This window comes from Liolophura sinensis, chromosome 11 (assembly GCF_032854445.1).
Source record: "Liolophura sinensis isolate JHLJ2023 chromosome 11, CUHK_Ljap_v2, whole genome shotgun sequence".
Classification (NCBI taxonomy): Eukaryota; Metazoa; Mollusca; class Polyplacophora; order Chitonida; family Chitonidae; genus Liolophura; species Liolophura sinensis.
In genome coordinates, this window is record NC_088305.1 from 29,807,102 (window position 1) to 29,826,747 (window position 19,646).

The following is a 19,646-nucleotide window of genomic DNA, read 5'->3' on the forward strand; positions in this document are numbered from 1 at the left end:
AATTTGTCATTTTAATTTTCCACAACTTTTCAAACCTGGAAAAAAAAAAAATAAGCAAAACTGCATGACTTCCAGTTTTTCCATTTCCTATGCTAACCCTGCTATAAAGAAATTAGGGCTCCAGGTTCATAGTCTATTGCTCAATTCCATCTCTTTCTTAAGTGTATAGTCTATTGTTCATTTCCATCTTTTAGTCTATGAAGTTAATTTCCATCTTTGGCTTAAGTGTATGGTCTTCACAGTTAATTTCCATCTTTTGCTTAAGTGTATAGTCTACACAGTTAATTTCCATCTTTGACTTAAGTGTATAGTCTACACAATTAATTTCCATCTTTGGCTTAAGTGTATAGTCTACACAGTTAATTTCCATCTTTGGCTTAAATGTATAGTCTACACAGTTAATTTCCATCTTTGACTTAAGTGTATAGTCTACACAATTAATTTCCATCTTTGGCTTAAGTGTATAGTCTACACAGTTAATTTCCATCTTTGGCTTAAGTGTATAGTCTATATAGTTAATTCCATCTTTGGCTTAAGTGTACAGTCTACACAGTTAATTTCCATCTTTGGCTTAAGTGTATAGTCCACACAGTTAATTTCCATCTCTCACTTAAGTGTATAGTCTATGTAGTTAATTTCCATCTTTGGCTTAAGTGTATAGTCTACACAGTTAATTTCCATCTTTGGCTTAAGTGTATAGTCTACACAGTTAATTTCCATCTTTGGCTTAAGTGTATAGTCTATATAGTTAATTTCCATCTTTGGCTTAAGTGTATAGTCTACACAGTTAATTTCCATCTTTGGCTTAAGTGTATAGTCTACACAGTTAATTTCCATCTTTGGCTTAAATGTATAGTCTACACAGTTAATTTCCATCTTTGGCCTAAGTGTACAGTCTACACAGTTAATTTCCATCTTTGGCTTAAGTGTACAGTCTATACAGTTAATTTCCATCTTTGGCTTAAGTGTATAGTCTACACAGTTAATTTCCATCTTTGGCTTAAATGTATAGTCTACACAGTTAATTTCCATCTTTGGCTTAAGTGTATAGTCCACACAGTTAATTTCCATCTTTGGCTTAAGTGTACAGTCTACACAGTTAATTTCCATCTTTGGCTTAAGTGTATAGTCTACACAGTTAATTTCCATCTTTGGCTTAAGTGTATAGTCCACACAGTTAATTTCCATCTCTCACTTATGTGTACAGTCTATATAGTTAATTTCCATCTTTGGCTTAAGTGTATAGTCTATACAGTTAATTTCCATCTTTGGCTTAAGTGTATAATCTACACAGTTAATTTCCATCTTTGGCTTAAGTGTATAGTCTATATAGTTAATTTCCATCTTTGGCTTAAGTGTACAGTCTACACAGTTAATTTCCATCTTTGGCTTAAATGTATAGTCTACACAGTTAATTTCCATCTTTGGCCTAAGTGTACAGTCTACACGGTTAATTTCCATCTTTGGCTTAAGTGTATAGTCCACACAGTTAATTTCCATCTCTCACTTAAGTGTATAGTCTATGTAGTTAATTTCCATCTTTGGCTTAAGTGTATAGTCTACACAGTTAATTTCCACCTTTGGCTTAAGTGTATAGTCTACACAGTTAATTTCCATCTCTCACTTAAGTGTATAGTCTATGTAGTTAATTTCCATCTTTGGCTTAAGTGTATAGTCTACACAGTTAATTTCCACCTTTGGCTTAAATGTATAGTCTACACAGTTAATTTCCATCTTTGGCCTAAGTGTACAGTCTACACGGTTAATTTCCATCTTTGGCTTAAGTGTATAGTCTACACAGTTAATTTCCATCTTTGGCTTAAGTGTATAGTCTATATAGTTAATTCCATCTTTGGCTTAAGTGTACAGTCTACACAGTTAATTTCCATCTTTGGCTTAAGTGTATAGTCCACACAGTTAATTTCCATCTCTCACTTAAGTGTATAGTCTATGTAGTTAATTTCCATCTTTGGCTTAAGTGTATAGTCTACACAGTTAATTTCCATCTTTGGCTTAAGTGTATAGTCTACACAGTTAATTTCCATCTTTGGCTTAAGTGTATAGTCTATATAGTTAATTTCCATCTTTGGCTTAAGTGTATAGTCTACACAGTTAATTTCCATCTTTGGCTTAAGTGTATAGTCTACACAGTTAATTTCCATCTTTGGCTTAAATGTATAGTCTACACAGTTAATTTCCATCTTTGGCCTAAGTGTACAGTCTACACAGTTAATTTCCATCTTTGGCTTAAGTGTATAGTCTACACAGTTAATTTCCATCTTTGGCTTAAGTGTATAGTCTACACAGTTAATTTCCATCTTTGGCTTAAATGTATAGTCTACACAGTTAATTTCCATCTTTGGCTTAAGTGTATAGTCCACACAGTTAATTTCCATCTTTGGCTTAAGTGTACAGTCTACACAGTTAATTTCCATCTTTGGCTTAAGTGTATAGTCTACACAGTTAATTTCCATCTTTGGCTTAAGTGTATAGTCCACACAGTTAATTTCCATCTCTCACTTATGTGTACAGTCTATATAGTTAATTTCCATCTTTGGCTTAAGTGTATAGTCTATACAGTTAATTTCCATCTTTGGCTTAAGTGTATAATCTACACAGTTAATTTCCATCTTTGGCTTAAGTGTATAGTCTATATAGTTAATTTCCATCTTTGGCTTAAGTGTACAGTCTACACAGTTAATTTCCATCTTTGGCTTAAATGTATAGTCTACACAGTTAATTTCCATCTTTGGCCTAAGTGTACAGTCTACACGGTTAATTTCCATCTTTGGCTTAAGTGTATAGTCCACACAGTTAATTTCCATCTCTCACTTAAGTGTATAGTCTATGTAGTTAATTTCCATCTTTGGCTTAAGTGTATAGTCTACACAGTTAATTTCCATCTTTGGCTTAAGTGTGCAGTCTACACAGTTAATTTCCATCTTTGGCTTAAGTGTATGGTCTACACAGTTAATTTCCATCTTTGGCTTAAGTGTATGGTCTACACAGTTAATTTCCATCTTTGACTTAAGTGTATAGTCTACACAGTTAATCTCCATCTTTGGCTTAAGTGTATAGTCTACACAGTTAATTTCCATCTTTGACTTAAGTGTACAGTCTATACAGTTAATTTCCATCTTTGGCTTAAGTGTATAGTCCATATAGTTAATTTCCATCTTTAGCTTAAGTGTATAGTCAACACAGTTAATTTCCATCTTTGGCTTAAGTGTATAGTCTATATAGTTAATTTCCATCTTTGGCTTAAGTGTACAGTCTACACAGTTAATTTCCATCTTTTGCTTAAGTGTATAGTCTACACAGTTAATTTCCATCTTTGGCTTAAGTGTATAGTCTACACAGTTAATTTCCATCTTTGACTTAAGTGTATAGTCTATGTAGTTAATTTCCATCTTTGGCTTAAGTGTATAGTCCATATAGTTAATTTCCATCTTTTGCTTAAGTGTATAGTCCACACAGTTAATTTCCATCTTTGGCTTAAGTGTATAGTCTATATAGTTAATTTCCATCTTTGGCTTAAGTGTACAGTCTACACAGTTAATTTCCATCTTTGACTTAAGTGTATATTCTATTGCTCCTTCCCACCTTTGGACAATCCATTGGCACAGCATTTGCTTACTAGAAGAAAACAATCTGGCTTGGACCAGAATATGCACTGTGCACAAAATGGCGTACAGCCCAGAGGACATCACCACCATCTCACAAACCTCAGGACGAAGTACAAAAAAATCCATGTACATGTGTAAATGCAGGTCTGCAATTTATTCCTTCAAGCTCCTTAAAGCTCACTGGTAACAAAAGTTCTATTATGTGATCATGCAGAGAGCAGACAATTAAACCCAAATGTGACTGGTTTCAGCCTGCCATTTACAAAGTACAAGCTGTGCATTGCTATGTCTTGTACTGTGACAGGTGTACATATATGTCCTGCTTTCTTTGTACATGTAGATCTATGTTTTTAGGCGGAGAGCTACAACATGCACATAAATAGTGAACAATCGACGCACTCTAAATAATAAATGTAGCTATGAACGATGTGTCCTAACCAACTTGGAGCACACTTCTCGTACATGTACGGATGCACCTTTCTCATTCATTAGTTCGCTTGCACTCAAGTTCAGGCTACCCACAGATTTCCTACACGTAACTTAAATCTTCATGTGCCTCAAAATATTGATAAAAATTAGCATTTAAATCTTACTGCAATGTTGAAAATGAAGATTAAAACATATGAATGCATGAATGTACGCAGCATTTAAAGCTGAAGTGGAGATTATCATAACAAAGACTATAACTGATGTCCATTTACACTGCAGTTAGAATGTGACCTCGGGACAAAGTCTTGTCTATATACATGCAGAATGGAAGCTTGGGCTTCCTCACCCTGTGGAACATTAGCCTCCTTTTGCCAGTCTTGTCTTACAAGCTGTGGGATTTCTGACAGCATCCACTTGAATAAATAAAACTTGATGGAAGAGTTCGTAACACTGGAAATAAGGGCAAAACATCTATTTTTTTGTTTTCTCTCATTTCATTTTTTTTTTCTTTTTTTGTTTTATATTCGGCACAGAGATTTATGACGTCCACACTTACCTCTCTTTTTACTCTTGCGAGACCCCCGTTTGGCAGTTGCCATGGAAACTAGAAGAGCTGAGGTAAGGACAAGGGTTAGGAGTATGGTGATGAGCTGTAACTTCATGATGGAAGGGGACAGAGGTGGTAAGTCACAGAGAAAGCAGCTATCACAACCCTGGCCAGAACATCAGTCTCTCTTCAGGGATCACTCACAACAATGACAAAGAGTTTGAAAAGGACGGTTCTCTGTTGGTGAGGTTTCTTTGTGTTGGCTTCCTTTTGGTAGAGAACAACACCAACAATACTTTGGTATCCTATTCCTGAAGACGCTGTTCTCCCTTTGATATCACTCCAAAAAGTGAAGGTATCTTCCTCCACAGGGTCAAAGTTCCTTCTTGAGGTCAGTGATATCCTCCTGGAGGTCACAAGTGCTTAACTGTGGTAGATCCCGAAGCTTTCCCGAAAACTCACACTCGCATGGAACTCACTTCAGTCATCTAGAAACCTGACAATTACAAGGAAATTTATTCATTGATCAATAAGTTCAGGCTTAACACTTCTGTTCAAAACGCAGATTGTTCTGATCCATCACGTTAAGCGCATAAGTGATTTGCACCAACTATTTGATCAACCAGTTCAGAAAGGATAGAACAAATAGTAAATGCCAGATGCTTTTGACAGAGAGCTTACACACACACACCTACATAATTATACACGTACATGTACACTGCAGATCATGAACAAGTGAAATAACAGATTTTATCAACATCTAGAGTTAATTCTTGTCTGAATCTGTGATAGGAACATTAAGGCAGTGCAAATCTACATACAAATAGCTAACCATTAAATTTCTAGAATATGTAGATATAGAACTTTGCAAATTACAGAAAGTATACACTAATACAAGCAAGTTCAGAGTAATAAATTACATGCATAATGTATATACATGTAGGTACATGTGTAGTAGTACTCATGAGGTAAAATTAGCAATACATGTAAGTCAAAGCGATGTTTCCATTTCCCTTTTTTTAAGCCAAAAACTGACCTACAAATGTGCATGTATCACAATGATGAAAGCTTTTGGCACATCTGACATGTACATGTACACATCTGAAAACACATTAAATAATGTGTACATGTAAATCTGGTACAACACATACTCTGCCAATTCAAACCCTGGAAAAAAAAACAAACACTTATCGCACATCCACTGCATCCAGATACACAGACTCGTTTCATGCACACATGGCTAGATCAAATCCCTAAAAACCTGTTCAAGTGGGCAATAAAATGGAGCACAGATTGAATCCAGTCACACTAGGCTAGTCGTTAATGTAGAGGAACAACTGCATCAAGATGAATGGGAACCAGAAAAAGAGCCATTTACCAGGGTAGTCAATGGAGGCAGGAATAAAGCAGGACAGAAATGAGCTCCTTGGCACACACCCTTGACAAGGCTAAAAACCTTCAAGAGAAGGGAATGGCATGGAGTCACTTGTAGACAAACTGTGGGGCCCTTGGGGAGGCTGAGGTGTGGGGGGTGTGGAACAGTGGACTCTCCCAGACCCTCCACCAACAGACTGCCTGGAATGAGGGAGATTCCCAGTTAAACAAGCTGGGTTGACTCAGATCTGTCATCTAACATTAACAGCTGTGGGCTGCTGGCCCCACTGTTCGGCCCCCTACTTCAGCCTCCTCAGCTAACAGTGTTGTGCTGGCTGCATGTCCAAGATGGCTGTGGCATGCCTAATTGACCATGGCTAATAAGATACAAGATGACACCAAAGAAGGGGTGAGGACCAGTGGGGTGTGGAGAGGGGAGGAGATGCGCATGGAGATGGATTAAGTAGAGTAACATTAACAAGACCCCAATGTAAACACTATGGGTGCTAATTAACTGGATACAAGATGAGGACAGTTCCTACAGATTTAGAATCAATACATGCAAATTTCTGAGGTATGACTGCATCGAATATTCTGTAGAGCTGAATCAACCCTGACAATGTGTACAATTTGTCCACATTGCTTGCTATCCCTTGCAACAAATTCTTGTAAACCTTATAGAGAGATTTTAACCTTACTGTAAGTGCAATAGAGGGTTCTAGAAGACCTCATACATGAACATGTAATTATCCAGCCACAAAAATATTTACTTGACTGTGAAGTATACTTTTCTTCCACTATCAAATTTAACTTTTCTCCCTTGTGACTTTATTCTCGTTATCACAGAAATGATGTCAAGAAGAAACTTTTTCAACAAGGAACATGTTTTATACAGTGCATTTCATCATATTAGACTATGCAATTACCAGACATTTCTTGACATTTTGAAAATTCAAATTTTAATTTTTTTCTTCTCCAGAACATGCATATCTGAATTCCCACTGAGGTGTTAAACATTGTTATGTCCTAGATGGAAAGGAATTGACAGAACGTGTGAGATTTGTACTTTGTAGGAAGCCTTTCACCAGCAGGTAAGTTTATGTGTGTGACGAATGCAGCTGTGCTACATGCTGGTGAGAAATCAATGTTCAGTGCTTAGTGAAAGCACACATATTTGGTATGTTTTGTGAAGGTATAAAACTTTATATATTTCTAGTCATAAATGCTCCATGGTCTTACTTTAGAAAGACTTCTCCAAAAAATTCTGCAAGAGATACATGCATTTGTACAGTACATCTTTAGCTGAGTAAGACTTCTGGCTGTAACTATACATGTCTTAGTTACACTGTATGCCAATCTCTTTACCACCACATTTATGTACATGTATATCTTCTGCCATAAATGTACAGTACTGACACATGTATTTGTTATGTATTAGGGAGTTAATATTAACCAAGAAAGTACAGAAATTTTCACTCATCGGCCTTCCAACTAAAGTCCTCAATTCTTTTTCCTAATTTCAATTCAGCTCTTTAAGCACAGGAAGCACCCAAATTAGTTTTTTGTGCTTTTTCTCAACATATCAACAACTCGTAAATCTTATCCTAGCCGAGTCTGTGCTAAAATTTCAATTTGATCTTTCAGGAGAAATAATCAATATTCCACATGCACTTTTATATATTTTTTTTATTAAGTGTATATTCATAAAATGTTCAATTTGGCTTAGAGGCAATAGCAGTTTACTTTTCACACCATGGAATTGAGACATGGAGAATAAACTTAATTAAAATGTACAAGTTTAACTTTAAATTTTTTAAAATAAAGTCCTGAAACTGAGACATAAAGTACAAAACTGAACCAAAAAGTACACATCTAAATCAAATCTGAGTCTATAAACACCACAAAAACACAAAATGGGTTCCTGGTACAAGTTTATCTCTACCCAGTTTTGCAATCTACCCTAAGGAAAAGATCTATCTGATTTTGATCTATTGATATGGGTATTTTGCAGTGCTTCAGAATGATTACCTTGATCTTAGGGCTATCAGGATTATCAGGCAGAGTTCAACTGCTACATACCTGACAATCCTACACGACTTCAGGCTGCAGGGAAACCTGTGATTCTAGCCTACATCTATGACTTCATGGTGAGGATCCTATAGGTTGCTGGTTTTAGTGCACTGAGCCAGCAAGAGCCCTTGCAGTTAGATGTACATGTAATGTAACAGGGCCAGATACATGTACATGCACACTATACCTGTAGGAAGCATTTATCAAGGTCAACTATTGGGGCCTCATGGCAAAGGTCTAGGCTCTGGTTAGCCCACTGGTAAAGGGTTTACAACTTCTGATCACAAACACATGGGTGGATAGGGCCAGTGAGAATTGAGGACAGCTGTACATGTACATGTACATCCATGTAACCTTCTAGTGCATCCACCTTGTCACTCCTTATGCTTGTTGGGTCCCCATGAAAGTTAAGCATTAAAGAGTCAAACAATTATTCTTTCCCTAATTCTTTCTTTCTTTCTAAGAATAATACAGAACTGCAAAATTTCCGCCCCTAATGTCACATTCAAACTTGAATTGTACCCAACCCTGGGTCTAACTTTTCAAGGCACTGAAATTTTTTTCAGATATTTTCCAATTTTCAATAAACAGCTACAAAAAAAAAAGAGTTTTTAGGGAAAAACATTGTGTTGGCAAGACGTGGACACTGCTCCACCATTGTGTCGACATGGTGTTCTTCTTTCACAAGACTATTTTTTTGGTGTACTGTACAAATGACACCAAGTGAACGGAGATAGTGAGTGCGTGCTTATTGGTATTAAACAATTTTTTAGTGATATGATGATTGTATGTGATGTGCCTCCTTGTTGCGGGACAAATTTCCACTGCTCTTTTATCTAGTGCTGCTTCACTGAGACCACTTTCCGAAGGCAAGTAAGCTACCCCACCAATGCCATTATACTGATACGGGACTATCCCTGTAATGCTGAATGCCATGAGAGAAAGTTCCTCTCTTTCAAGGTCTTAGGTGTGACCTGACCCAGGATTGATAGGATTGATCCTGGATCTACCATACCCCCCCCCCCCCCCTACCCCAGACACACAAAAGTGGAGGCTCTATCAACTGTGCTATCAGGACCGGTCTAAGTGAACGGATAAAGACCTACAGTAGCTTCATAAATGAATAAAATGAGTATTAAAAATTATTCATGCACAACCAAATATTTTCATGTTAACAATCACACGCATCTATGAACTCATTTACTTTTCAACTGATTGGGTTACTCAAAAATATTCATAGACCAGAGAAAACTACCACCCTTCACCAGATATATGACAAACTTCAAGCCATGGCCGATCCAAAGAGAGATGGATTCAAGCATGAAACCAATAAAGAAGAAATCAGCTGTGATGTCAGCACTGCTTAAACCAAAAAAAGCCAGTGAGGGCCTCCTCCATATTGCATTCATATAAGCAACAATCAGCATGCACATCAAAGACCTGTGCATCTCACACTTATATGTTCATGTTTACAAGTGATTCTGATACAACGTACTGTAATTAGGAATTACACACATTACATTCACCTGAAGAGAGAGATTTAAGTTTACCACATTTCCTCCTTTACATGCTACATGTTACCAAAAATCTCACCATAGGAAACCCCAACAATATCCCTTGTGTAGCCTTGAATGAAAGCTTAAGTGCTGTCCAGTGTCAGGTAATCCAAGACAGGGCACAATGAGGAATACAGATCCCTTCTTGCCTAATCTCCAATAAAGCACTTGCTCAGAGTAGTAATGCGTAGCTGGATCCAAGCACAGTTAAGAGAATTAGTCACGCATCCATCCAGAGGATCCAAGTCAGATCAGGATATAAAGTGGCAGTCAAACTTTCTGGTACATGCATATACATAGACTGGGACAGCAATCCAAGAACACACTCCTTGTTACTATCCCTGAACGGAACACAGTAGAACCGTTTTAAACAGAACAAGGCAGAAACGAGGAAGTCAGCAAAGAACAGAACGGTAAAAGGTCACTAGAAAGCAGAAGTCTCAAACGGAGTCCCCCAGGAGTTGATATCCAGATGGTAGTGGTGAAGCTGGGGTACATGTAAACACTGCAGAGAGCAGCAATGGAGGGAGAGAGTTGGATACAGGTTCCAGAAGTGTACCCCAGCTAGTACACACATACACCCTTGCCCTGGCACAAGACAGAGGGAGCCCTGGAGAACTCCACTGATGCCTTTAGTACTGACCCAGGGCTTAACTCAAGCACACTGCCCATTAAACTTGCCAACTACATGCACAGTTCCCTGGGTCCAATTCCATAGGCAGTACTAGCAAGGAACTAAATTCACTTGAGCCCGAGAGCCAGCAGCCTCAATGGGTCTATACCCTGTAGTAGTACAGCACAAGATGAGAGGGGCCATGTGGATATGATAGCTGGAGATGCATCAACCAGAGCTCTACCACATAAGCCTACAAAAGGAGGGGTGCAAGGTTGGCACATGTCCCTAAGTAATCCAAAACGACTGCTATCTGTGCTGTAATACACAGCTACCAGAAGTAACAGGACATGATACATGCACGAAAAAGTCTTCAAACTTTTAGCATCTAAAGAGGAAGGGAAATAATTGGCGGCTCACAAAGCGCACTAGTTTTGACTGATAAAAACAGACACCCGCATCGATGTATGTAATTGATAGCTGGCTAGAATGAGGAAAAAATAGCTCTGAAAAAACCTGCAAATTTATTATAGGCCCCACAATTGCCTGAGACTGAAATTCGAACCGGCACAAATTGGCCCAGACAGTAAATCAAATCTACCGACAGAGAAGCTTCATTAGGCGTAGAGCTCATCTTTATCTGTCAACTTGCACCTCGGGCAACTGGACTAGCTCTCCCACTAACCATAATCAGCAGACATAAACTCATCCACGTAAGTTACCCTGATATAACAGATACACAGGACAGAAATTCTGCAACACATTTATAATCTACTTCGCAGAGCTATAACCAGCAGGATTTGTCACACAGATCTTGACATCTGGCATAACATATATAGTTCATACATATATTTGTGACAGGAGCAGCTTTCCAGTGCTTATACTGGAATTATGAATATTAGCTAGTGTGAATTTAGCTTTAGCTAAGTTGGAGGGGGGGGGGGGGAGTGCTGTATTTAGGGAAGGGAGACCAGAGTTAAAATCCCTGTGTGACCCACAGAGACTAGTAAAGCCTTGAACCAAACTTAAATGTACATGTAGTCATGTATGTATGAAACATAAAATCTTTGCCTTCTGGAAAACTCTCACAGTCATATCGACATGCATTGTAAGTTCCCACTTGTCCTGTCTGTGATTTTATTTCTTTCCAGTGTGTTGTGTTTTCTCCCATTCATCACCTCTTCTATTTACATACACCTAACCCACATAACAAATTCATGCATCAACAACACAAAGGTACATCACTCGCACCAGCACTTGGGCAGCATGGACTCACTCTGCCACAAGAAGACAGGAACATATGTACACACACCTGATGAATCCTAAATGTCATATGATTGAAAAATGGTCAAGTACGATGTTAGAACCAAAGCATACATTGTACATACAGAAAAAAAAATGCTACTTGGATCATCATACTGCATAATACCAAACATTTTGTGTAGACATAGTAGTGAAGGCATCCAAAGCTGGAACTTCAGGGTGCAGCACCCACACTTAATTCAAGCTTGCTTCAGTATAATGAAGAAAAAAACCAATCCACCAATTGTTCAAATTAACAGGCCAGAGGATTCAGCTTAAACGTATGTCCCATTTGGAGAAAACAACTCCTCAGTATCAAGATTTCCCACTATGATTTGCACACAACAGTAATTCAGTTGGTCATAACTGTACGGGTTTCTTTGCTTGCTTCATTTCTCCTGCATGTCCGGAGTCTTAAGTATTAGGTTGTTCAAGAACATCTATCAGTGCCACATTAGTGGAGGGTTCACAAGCAGTGTTTTATCTTGGATAATGACCACAAATAGCTTTAATGTTTTCCTTATCTGCGATCCCACAAACCCGATATTTTGTCAGGGAACTTAATTTTGAGGCTTAAACAAATTGATCATTTGATCAAGCAGCATGTGAAACAAGCTCTGACAAAACATGCACATGCGTATAGCTACATGTACTTGTAGCTCAAGAATCTTCCAATATATTTCCTGGAAAGTGTGTTTGGCACAGAAGTAATTTACAGTGACATGTATATTTCTAACACACATACACACATAGGTACATGTAAATGTAGTTATCCATAAAAGTGCTGACTGGTTGTTAGGATTATTTGTGGGAACGGAGACTAGTATATGAAGACCAATCTATTCATTCTACACTAACTTTTGAAGTGACTGTCGTGACCGTTGACCACAGAGGTCACATGTTCAAATCCACCTCTTGCTGCTTCAGATGCGAGTTAGGGATATTTGTCATGCACCTGGTGAAGGGTGTTTTTTTCAGAGCTTTTTTCATAAAACTTTTTGAACAGAGCGTTACACGCTAATTAAGTAAGTACATGTAAATAAATGTACATGTACTTGACTTTGCCACACCTCCACAATAACACTCTACTGCAGTAACGATATAGGAAATGATTTGATGGGACTTAAAAGAGACGACCAACAGTGTATTTATTAAGTGACCTTCGTTTTCACTTACTTAAATTCCTCTTCTATATTTTTCAGAAACAGTTTGTTCCCTTACTTAAAGTGTCTTAATCCAACTTCAGAAAGATAACCTTGGTTTCGGAACATCTTTACAAAAGCGGCTTCTTCCCTGTCCCCTAAAGTAAATAAAATTTTCAATACCATATAAATCTTAACACATTTTTGTTTACTTGTACAAGTTATAGACACATGTACATGTACTTATTTCTTACTTATTTGGTGTTCTGCATTGTATTTAAACAAGAGTGTTGCTTCCCTGATAAAACTGTACCCGGGTATGTTGATGCGAGAAGAAAGAAAATCTGGGCTTTCTTTTCACTTTGTGAAACTTAGTAAATTATCTAATTCCTCTCTGGCCATAGGTGGGAATGTCTGCCAGCAACCTGCACATGGGCGTAGGTTTCCCTCAACCATAATGCTGGCAGCCACTGCATAAATGAAATATTCTTGAGTATGGCATAAAACACCAATAAAATAAATAAATAAATCATTATCCTGTAATCCTAGTGTTCTAGATAAGTTTTTCTGGTTAGAACATTAATTTCTATCAATTTCTGTGCAGGTATATCAGGCAAGTGAACAGGCATAGAGTGCTAGTTTACTCTTTTAAGCCTTAGCAGTAAACAACAACATGTGAGGTGTTATATGGGCCACATGAATACATGTACTATGGAATCTGTCAAAAATAACTTTGAATTTTTCATTACCTTTTCCCCTTCTTTACTCTCAGCCTTCCTCTTAGAGGTCATAAAGGGCATACAGTACACCAACTGGCTCAGTTGATGAATTTTTCTGCTGCCTGATTTTCCTGTTTCCATTTATAATCCTGCTTTGTTTAGTTTTGTTTATCAGCCCAGATGTCAGGAGAGAGTCCTTCCTTTGTTGATGGAGGTCCCCCTTCTTCACCATTTGTGTATCACTCTGGCCATTATTTGTTTTAATATGCAGGAAGGGTGACTGGATGGCTGCTCCATCAACCATCTGGGAGGAGTCAAAGTGTTTACCAGGCTGTCTGTAGTAGGTGGATTGTGACACTTCACACAGACTCAGGGATGTGCACTACACAGTGAATCTACTGTAAATCTTCAAATGCTTTCCTGTAATCTATCAATGGCCCTCTCTGTCTCATTTGACTGAAGCTTTATTGTCCCTGTTTTTATTGCAGCTTGAAGTCAGAAGATTTTTCAGGGATTACCTGCCCCCATACCCACCATTCATAAACCTGACCCAACAGAAGTGTTCAACACCAATGAAACCAGAACATCAAATTCAGCATGCTGCTGAACAACTTACAATCAGTACAATCCGTATGTGGAAAGGTCTTCCAGCAACCTGCCGCTGGTCATGGGTTTCCCCCACGCTCTGCCCAGTTTCCCCCTACCATAATGCTGGTCGTTGTCATATAAGTGAAATATTCTTGAGTCCGGTGTAAAACAGCAATCCAATAAAAAAATATTCCCAAGTATGGCATGAAACACCCACCAAATGAATACAATCACAGGATACTGGGTAAACAAGTAAAAAGTACAAATTAATAGTCTGCACACGTAAATTTTGGGATTATTTTTACCCTGGCATGTACAGTATATATGCTAGACAATATTAACATGAACTGTATTTCAGCACATTAATTCCTGAATTTAAAAAAAATCTAAAAATTCAAATTATCCATTTTCTCACCAAGCATGTACATGTGCCTAGGAAGACATTAGGATCATCTTAATTACGACTGAACAAAAATGTTTACAAGAACTTGAACCTATCATACCTCCATGTCCACACTTCTCTCAATGTCTGCAACCAGATTTTCCCATCACCATTTTCAAAACATGAATATTTATGCTATAATTTATGTCAAATTATGAATTTACTATCATGCAGATATGTCAGGTAGCACCATCAAAATCCCAAGCAAAAACAAATCGCGTTAATTACGTCATTTGGCCAACTGTACATGTGCCACCCACACAAGATTCAGTACACATGTCTAAAGGGCTGCTTGCAGTGCGTCCTTGCTAACTCAAGAGCATTTCACGTACAAATTGATCATACTTTCATGTGTTACTTTAACATGTAGGCTATCTCTCCACTGGTGTATCTCCAGAGAATGCTTGAAAAGTGGATCTGTCAGTTTACCCACCTTATTGATGAAATATTACAGCCATTGCCGAGCCAAGCTGGGTATTCATGGCAATTTGTCAGAGGTGATATGCAGCCAAGGAGGTTCAACCGTCAGGCCTATCCCAGGTAAAGTCTGTTATCTACACCCAGTCAAGCCCATCAACTTGTAAACACAGGGCAGATTGATCTACAAATAGGCACCAAGCTGTCCCCTAACAGGCTGTAGGTGGCAAAGTTTTGATAGCCACTGATGAATTGAGGTTGATAAATTGGAGTAACTGGTCAGTGAAAGGGCCACATTCACTGAACCATTCAGTGTAAAGTTCACATTTAACTTTATCAGTCATTGGACATATTTTCCTTGATGTAACATTCAAGCAAATCCTACATGCAGACATATCAGTATTGCTAAAAATTTTCAATCTCCTTCCAAGAACAATGTACATGTAAGTTAATTTTTTTTCAGTATTGAGGAATTGACATTGCCAAATCTAACCATGAAGCAAATCACATGTAATATTTTTAGGAAAAATCATACCCCTGCCATTCAGGGATAAGAGTTAACCCATTGATAGTCTTGCCCCCCCCCCCCCCCCACACACACACACACACCCACCCACCCGATTTTCTAGTCCTGCTGACTGCAGTTGATCAAATTTGAAACCCAGACGTGTGTTAAATAGAAACCAACCAAACCATCAGATGTCTTGTACATATATTTCCCCTCAATCACACAACATGCTTTCCTGGAAAGAATATCAAAGATTTCCCTTACAACACACAATTTAAGCCTCATACTCAACGGACAGGGTTTATTTAAAAAGTATACATGTACATAGCCACATACGTAAATATGTATATATATATGTACTTAATTAATTTGTGAGCCTCTAGTCTAACAGCCAAGTCAAATATTTTTTCCTGAAAATGCACAAAAACTACTCACCCTCACCCATAAGAGAATTGGTTCGTTCCACTAATCTGTGTCAACAGGTTACAAGGTGCCCCAGTTCAGAGCTGGGACAAATCTGCCTAAATATCAGTGAAATAAACTCTTATCCCTGGGTGCCAATGAGCCATATAAAACAAAGAACCCCTGACAACCCCTGACCTGTGAAACCTCTGACCCTGATACCACAGGTCCCTGCCGCAACACTAAGGTAGCACCCTACTGTTCCTCTTACCATGAAGACGTCTGGGTAAATCAGACCTGACAGAAAGAGTCATAGTCTCTCCTTACCATAGAAGGCAGACCATAGACTTATCAAACAGCAGACATACTTAAAGCCAAGTTCAACAGATGTACCTTCTGACATGCAACTTTCAGTACATACATATTATCTAGGTATTGCATGGCAGGTACACTTTTTTGATCCTAAAGGGCATCTAGGAACCAGACTCTGAATTAACCTACAGCAGATTGTGCCCCGATTATGTGAATTAAAAAGCATCACAAACTTTGAATATGCTTTCACAGTTTACTTTCATAAGCAACATTTGACTTCCATTTCCTGCAGGTGAAATATTTCAACCGAACAAATTGGACACGCATGAAATTTATACAACTATGAACTTAATGCAAGCAGTGGAGAAATCCTTTGGTACAAATTAGATTCAATTTTCTTATCTAAATGCAGACCATGTAAACTCTTCCATAGACTTACGCATCTTTATCATGGGGTTTACTGGAAGGCACTGACCAGCTACGTGTAGCCTGTTACTCCTCCTGAAAATTGAGCAGGTAGCTGTCTACCTTGAATAAAATTAAGCTCTTATTTTATTTCATTTGATTCTCGGTCACTACTTTTGCACTGTAACCTTCATCACAAAAGACAATGAAAGCCCTGTTTTATGACTGGAGTTTATTAACCTGGAGTTCAAAATGTACAAGTTGGCTGAGGTATATGTATGCACAGTTCCCATAAAAATTCTTGAATGGCACTTATTTCAAGGTTTGTATGCACATGTACATGTACCAGAACTTGTCCATGATTGTAGTTTAGCAACATTTCTCTCCTTACAGACACACCCACATTCTCACACCCAGACCGACACCGTATCACTTTTTCGTCAGCAGAAATGGAGTCAGTTAGTGAATGCTGGAAGGTGCTAATGCCACAGATACTAATATCACTTTTTGCTGAAGTCATCTACATGTACTTAGGTCTCAGAGCCTAAAAGCATTAAACTTTCCCAGAGGGATAATTTTTGTATAGGGTAACATTTCCAAGCATGTTAAGAAACACGTTTCTTTGGTGCATGGACCAAAACTTCTTAGCTTTGGAATTCAGAAGAACTTATGAATTCAGGCCATGTGAGCACTGAGTAGGAAAAAAATGTCACATTTCATTTTTAATTTGTTTTTATTTTTGGGGCTGATGTTTATCTAGTGCTAGGTTCACATATGTGTTCCTAAGGTATCTAATGTCTGAGAAAAACACAAATCTGCCCCCTCCTCCTCCCCTCCTATAAACCCTCTTATTTCTCACCCCCCTCCTTCCCCATTCATCAGCCTTGTCAGACTGGCACAGTGAACCAGCATGGCTTCATCTTCCCTGATCCCTAAGTTTTCATCCTGAAGCTTCCATTATGGGACTTCTTTAGGAAGCGTTATAACATCAGTTAGATGTTTCACATCCATGCTGGGAAATGTTTGCTACATTCTTTTTCCAACACACACACAAACACGTATGTGCACGTCTGATATATAAAAACCATTCTACTCACTTTGAAAAATTCCAACAAACTGAATCCAACTATCTTCTTGGACAGAGTTTAATGGTTGTTTGTCTAACAAATACTTCGTTTTAGTCTTTTCTTTGCCTTTAACATTAACTTTGCTCTCCTCTGAAAACATAAACATGGTAAGCTGCCATACATGAATCCCTAAAAAGTACTTTCTCTTTTTGATTACTGAATTTAATCTATTCCAACTGTTGAATGTTTATTACAAATACTTTTTCAAGAGGCTTAGATACATGTAACAGGGTTCTGCCCACGGTGGGCGGCCGCACCCGGCACTGAACACCCAGTGTCATGGAATCATGGAAGGGACAGGATATGTAGACTAGCAATCTGTCGTACCGTTTGGCAACCCTTGTGAACACTGTCTCTCAAAAGTGATCACACTGCTGTAAATGATTGTAAATGTTGTAAACATTGCCGAAAAGTGGCATGTACAGATGTTTGCAACACTGTCTTCGGCACATTTCTCCATTTGGCTAATTTCCTCTCCCTGACGTCGTCAGATGGTGCTATCGCTTTAGATTCAAGGTACCGATACGCAGAATATAACAGGGAACTAGACCGATCTTTTGGTAAGCAAGGATTCCGAGAAGTTGACTCAGTATGACATGATCAAAGACATGATCAAAAATACACTTTCTGACCGTATGACAAATATCCATTCACAGTGGCAAATGCAAACTTAAATAACGAACCATAAATAGTCTACTCTCAGTTCTTTTCTAGTAGTAAAGCTATCCAAACAACAGAAAAAAATGCATTGCTAACTTCAATTTGAAATTGTAAATACAACTTCAAAAACAACTACAACATTGAATTTACAGCGTACACTGTGTAGTAGGCCTATAAAGTATTTTGCATCCTACATTTCTGCTGATATTCTACTGTATTCCACAGATTCTGTTCCAGCTTTCTTTTTACCCTGCATACATGTAGTTCAGATCGATGCTCTCTCAGAGCACCATTAGATGAGAAAGTTTTGAACAACTTATTCCATGTGAATGACACTTCGCCCCCTCACCGTCCCCCACCCCCACCCATTTGCTAGCTGCAGTGTATTTCCATACTTGGTGCCCACTACTCAACATTTTCTAGGCAGAAACATGATGTAATAACCTAATTAAACATTATCCCAACTTACATTTTCCCATCACAGACTCATACACCACTGTCTATAGCATTTACCATGAAACAAATAAATTACACGTTTATTTATTGGATAATAACACCTTTCACATGCATGTATATGAGTGCAGCTCTGCCAGAACTTGTTAGACACCTCTGCCAGAACCTGTTAAGACACCTCTGCCAGACGGGTCCTCTCACAAATACATGTACATGTCTCCCAAAGTGACTGGGTGCATCAAATTCAGTCATGTAGATCACAAGTAACATAATATCCCAATAAAGCTTTTTGTCCATTTTTCTGAAGCCGTGTATATGTAAACTTTGTTCCTAAATATTGAATCTGGAAAACATAACATACATGTATATGTAGCTCCACAGCCAACACCCATAATACTTTTATCAAGATTCAAAACAGGAAATCCATCCACTTCAGCCTAGTCCTGTCTATATCCTATCCACCGCAAATATGATAAGACACAAACAAATGATATGTCCAGAAGCATTTTCAAACTGAGTTTACAAAACTTTTCTGAAGTCAACTTTTATTGTCAAATATTTACAAAGTAGGACATATTTTGAATTCCTCGGATAAACATGGAAACGTTTAATCAAATTTTCTGTAAATTATTGCCGAAAACAGTATACTGTATTAAAGTACTGTACATTACTTATTACATGTACATTAAATATTGTATATTAAGTCGCACACTATGCACCCAACTGCTCCGCCTTGTATTTATTTATTTATTTATTTGATTGGTGTTTTATGCCATACTCAAGAATATTTCACTTATACAACGGCGGCCAGCATTATGGTGGGAGGAAACCGGGCAGAGCCCCACAACCATCCGCAGGTTGCTCCGCCTTGTATTACTCCTGCCCAACATAATGTTGTATGTATAAGTGTACATATTCTCCAACCTTAGTTAGTGTATGTGGCAGGTCAGGATG

The 19,646-nt window shown here is 38.2% G+C and overlaps 1 protein-coding gene across 3 annotated transcripts in view; it reads right to left on the minus strand.

Annotated features, from left to right (window-relative positions):
• The window catches only part of LOC135477524 (fibroblast growth factor receptor 4-like), a 49,386-nt gene that overhangs the window by 19,409 nt on the left and 10,331 nt on the right, over positions 1–19,646 (minus strand). The window contains exons 1-2 of one of the 3 annotated variants that reach the window (XM_064757664.1): positions 14,842–15,151; positions 4,612–5,098 (exon numbers count right to left, since the gene is read on the minus strand). In XM_064757664.1, the coding sequence (XP_064613734.1) occupies positions 4,612–4,717 (106 nt within the window). In that variant the 5' untranslated portion in view covers positions 4,718–5,098; positions 14,842–15,151. Of the gene's footprint in view, positions 1–4,611; positions 5,099–9,639; positions 10,311–14,841; positions 15,152–19,646 lie in introns of those variants that run through there. The other 2 variants (XM_064757663.1, XM_064757662.1) reach the window with 2 other exon arrangements.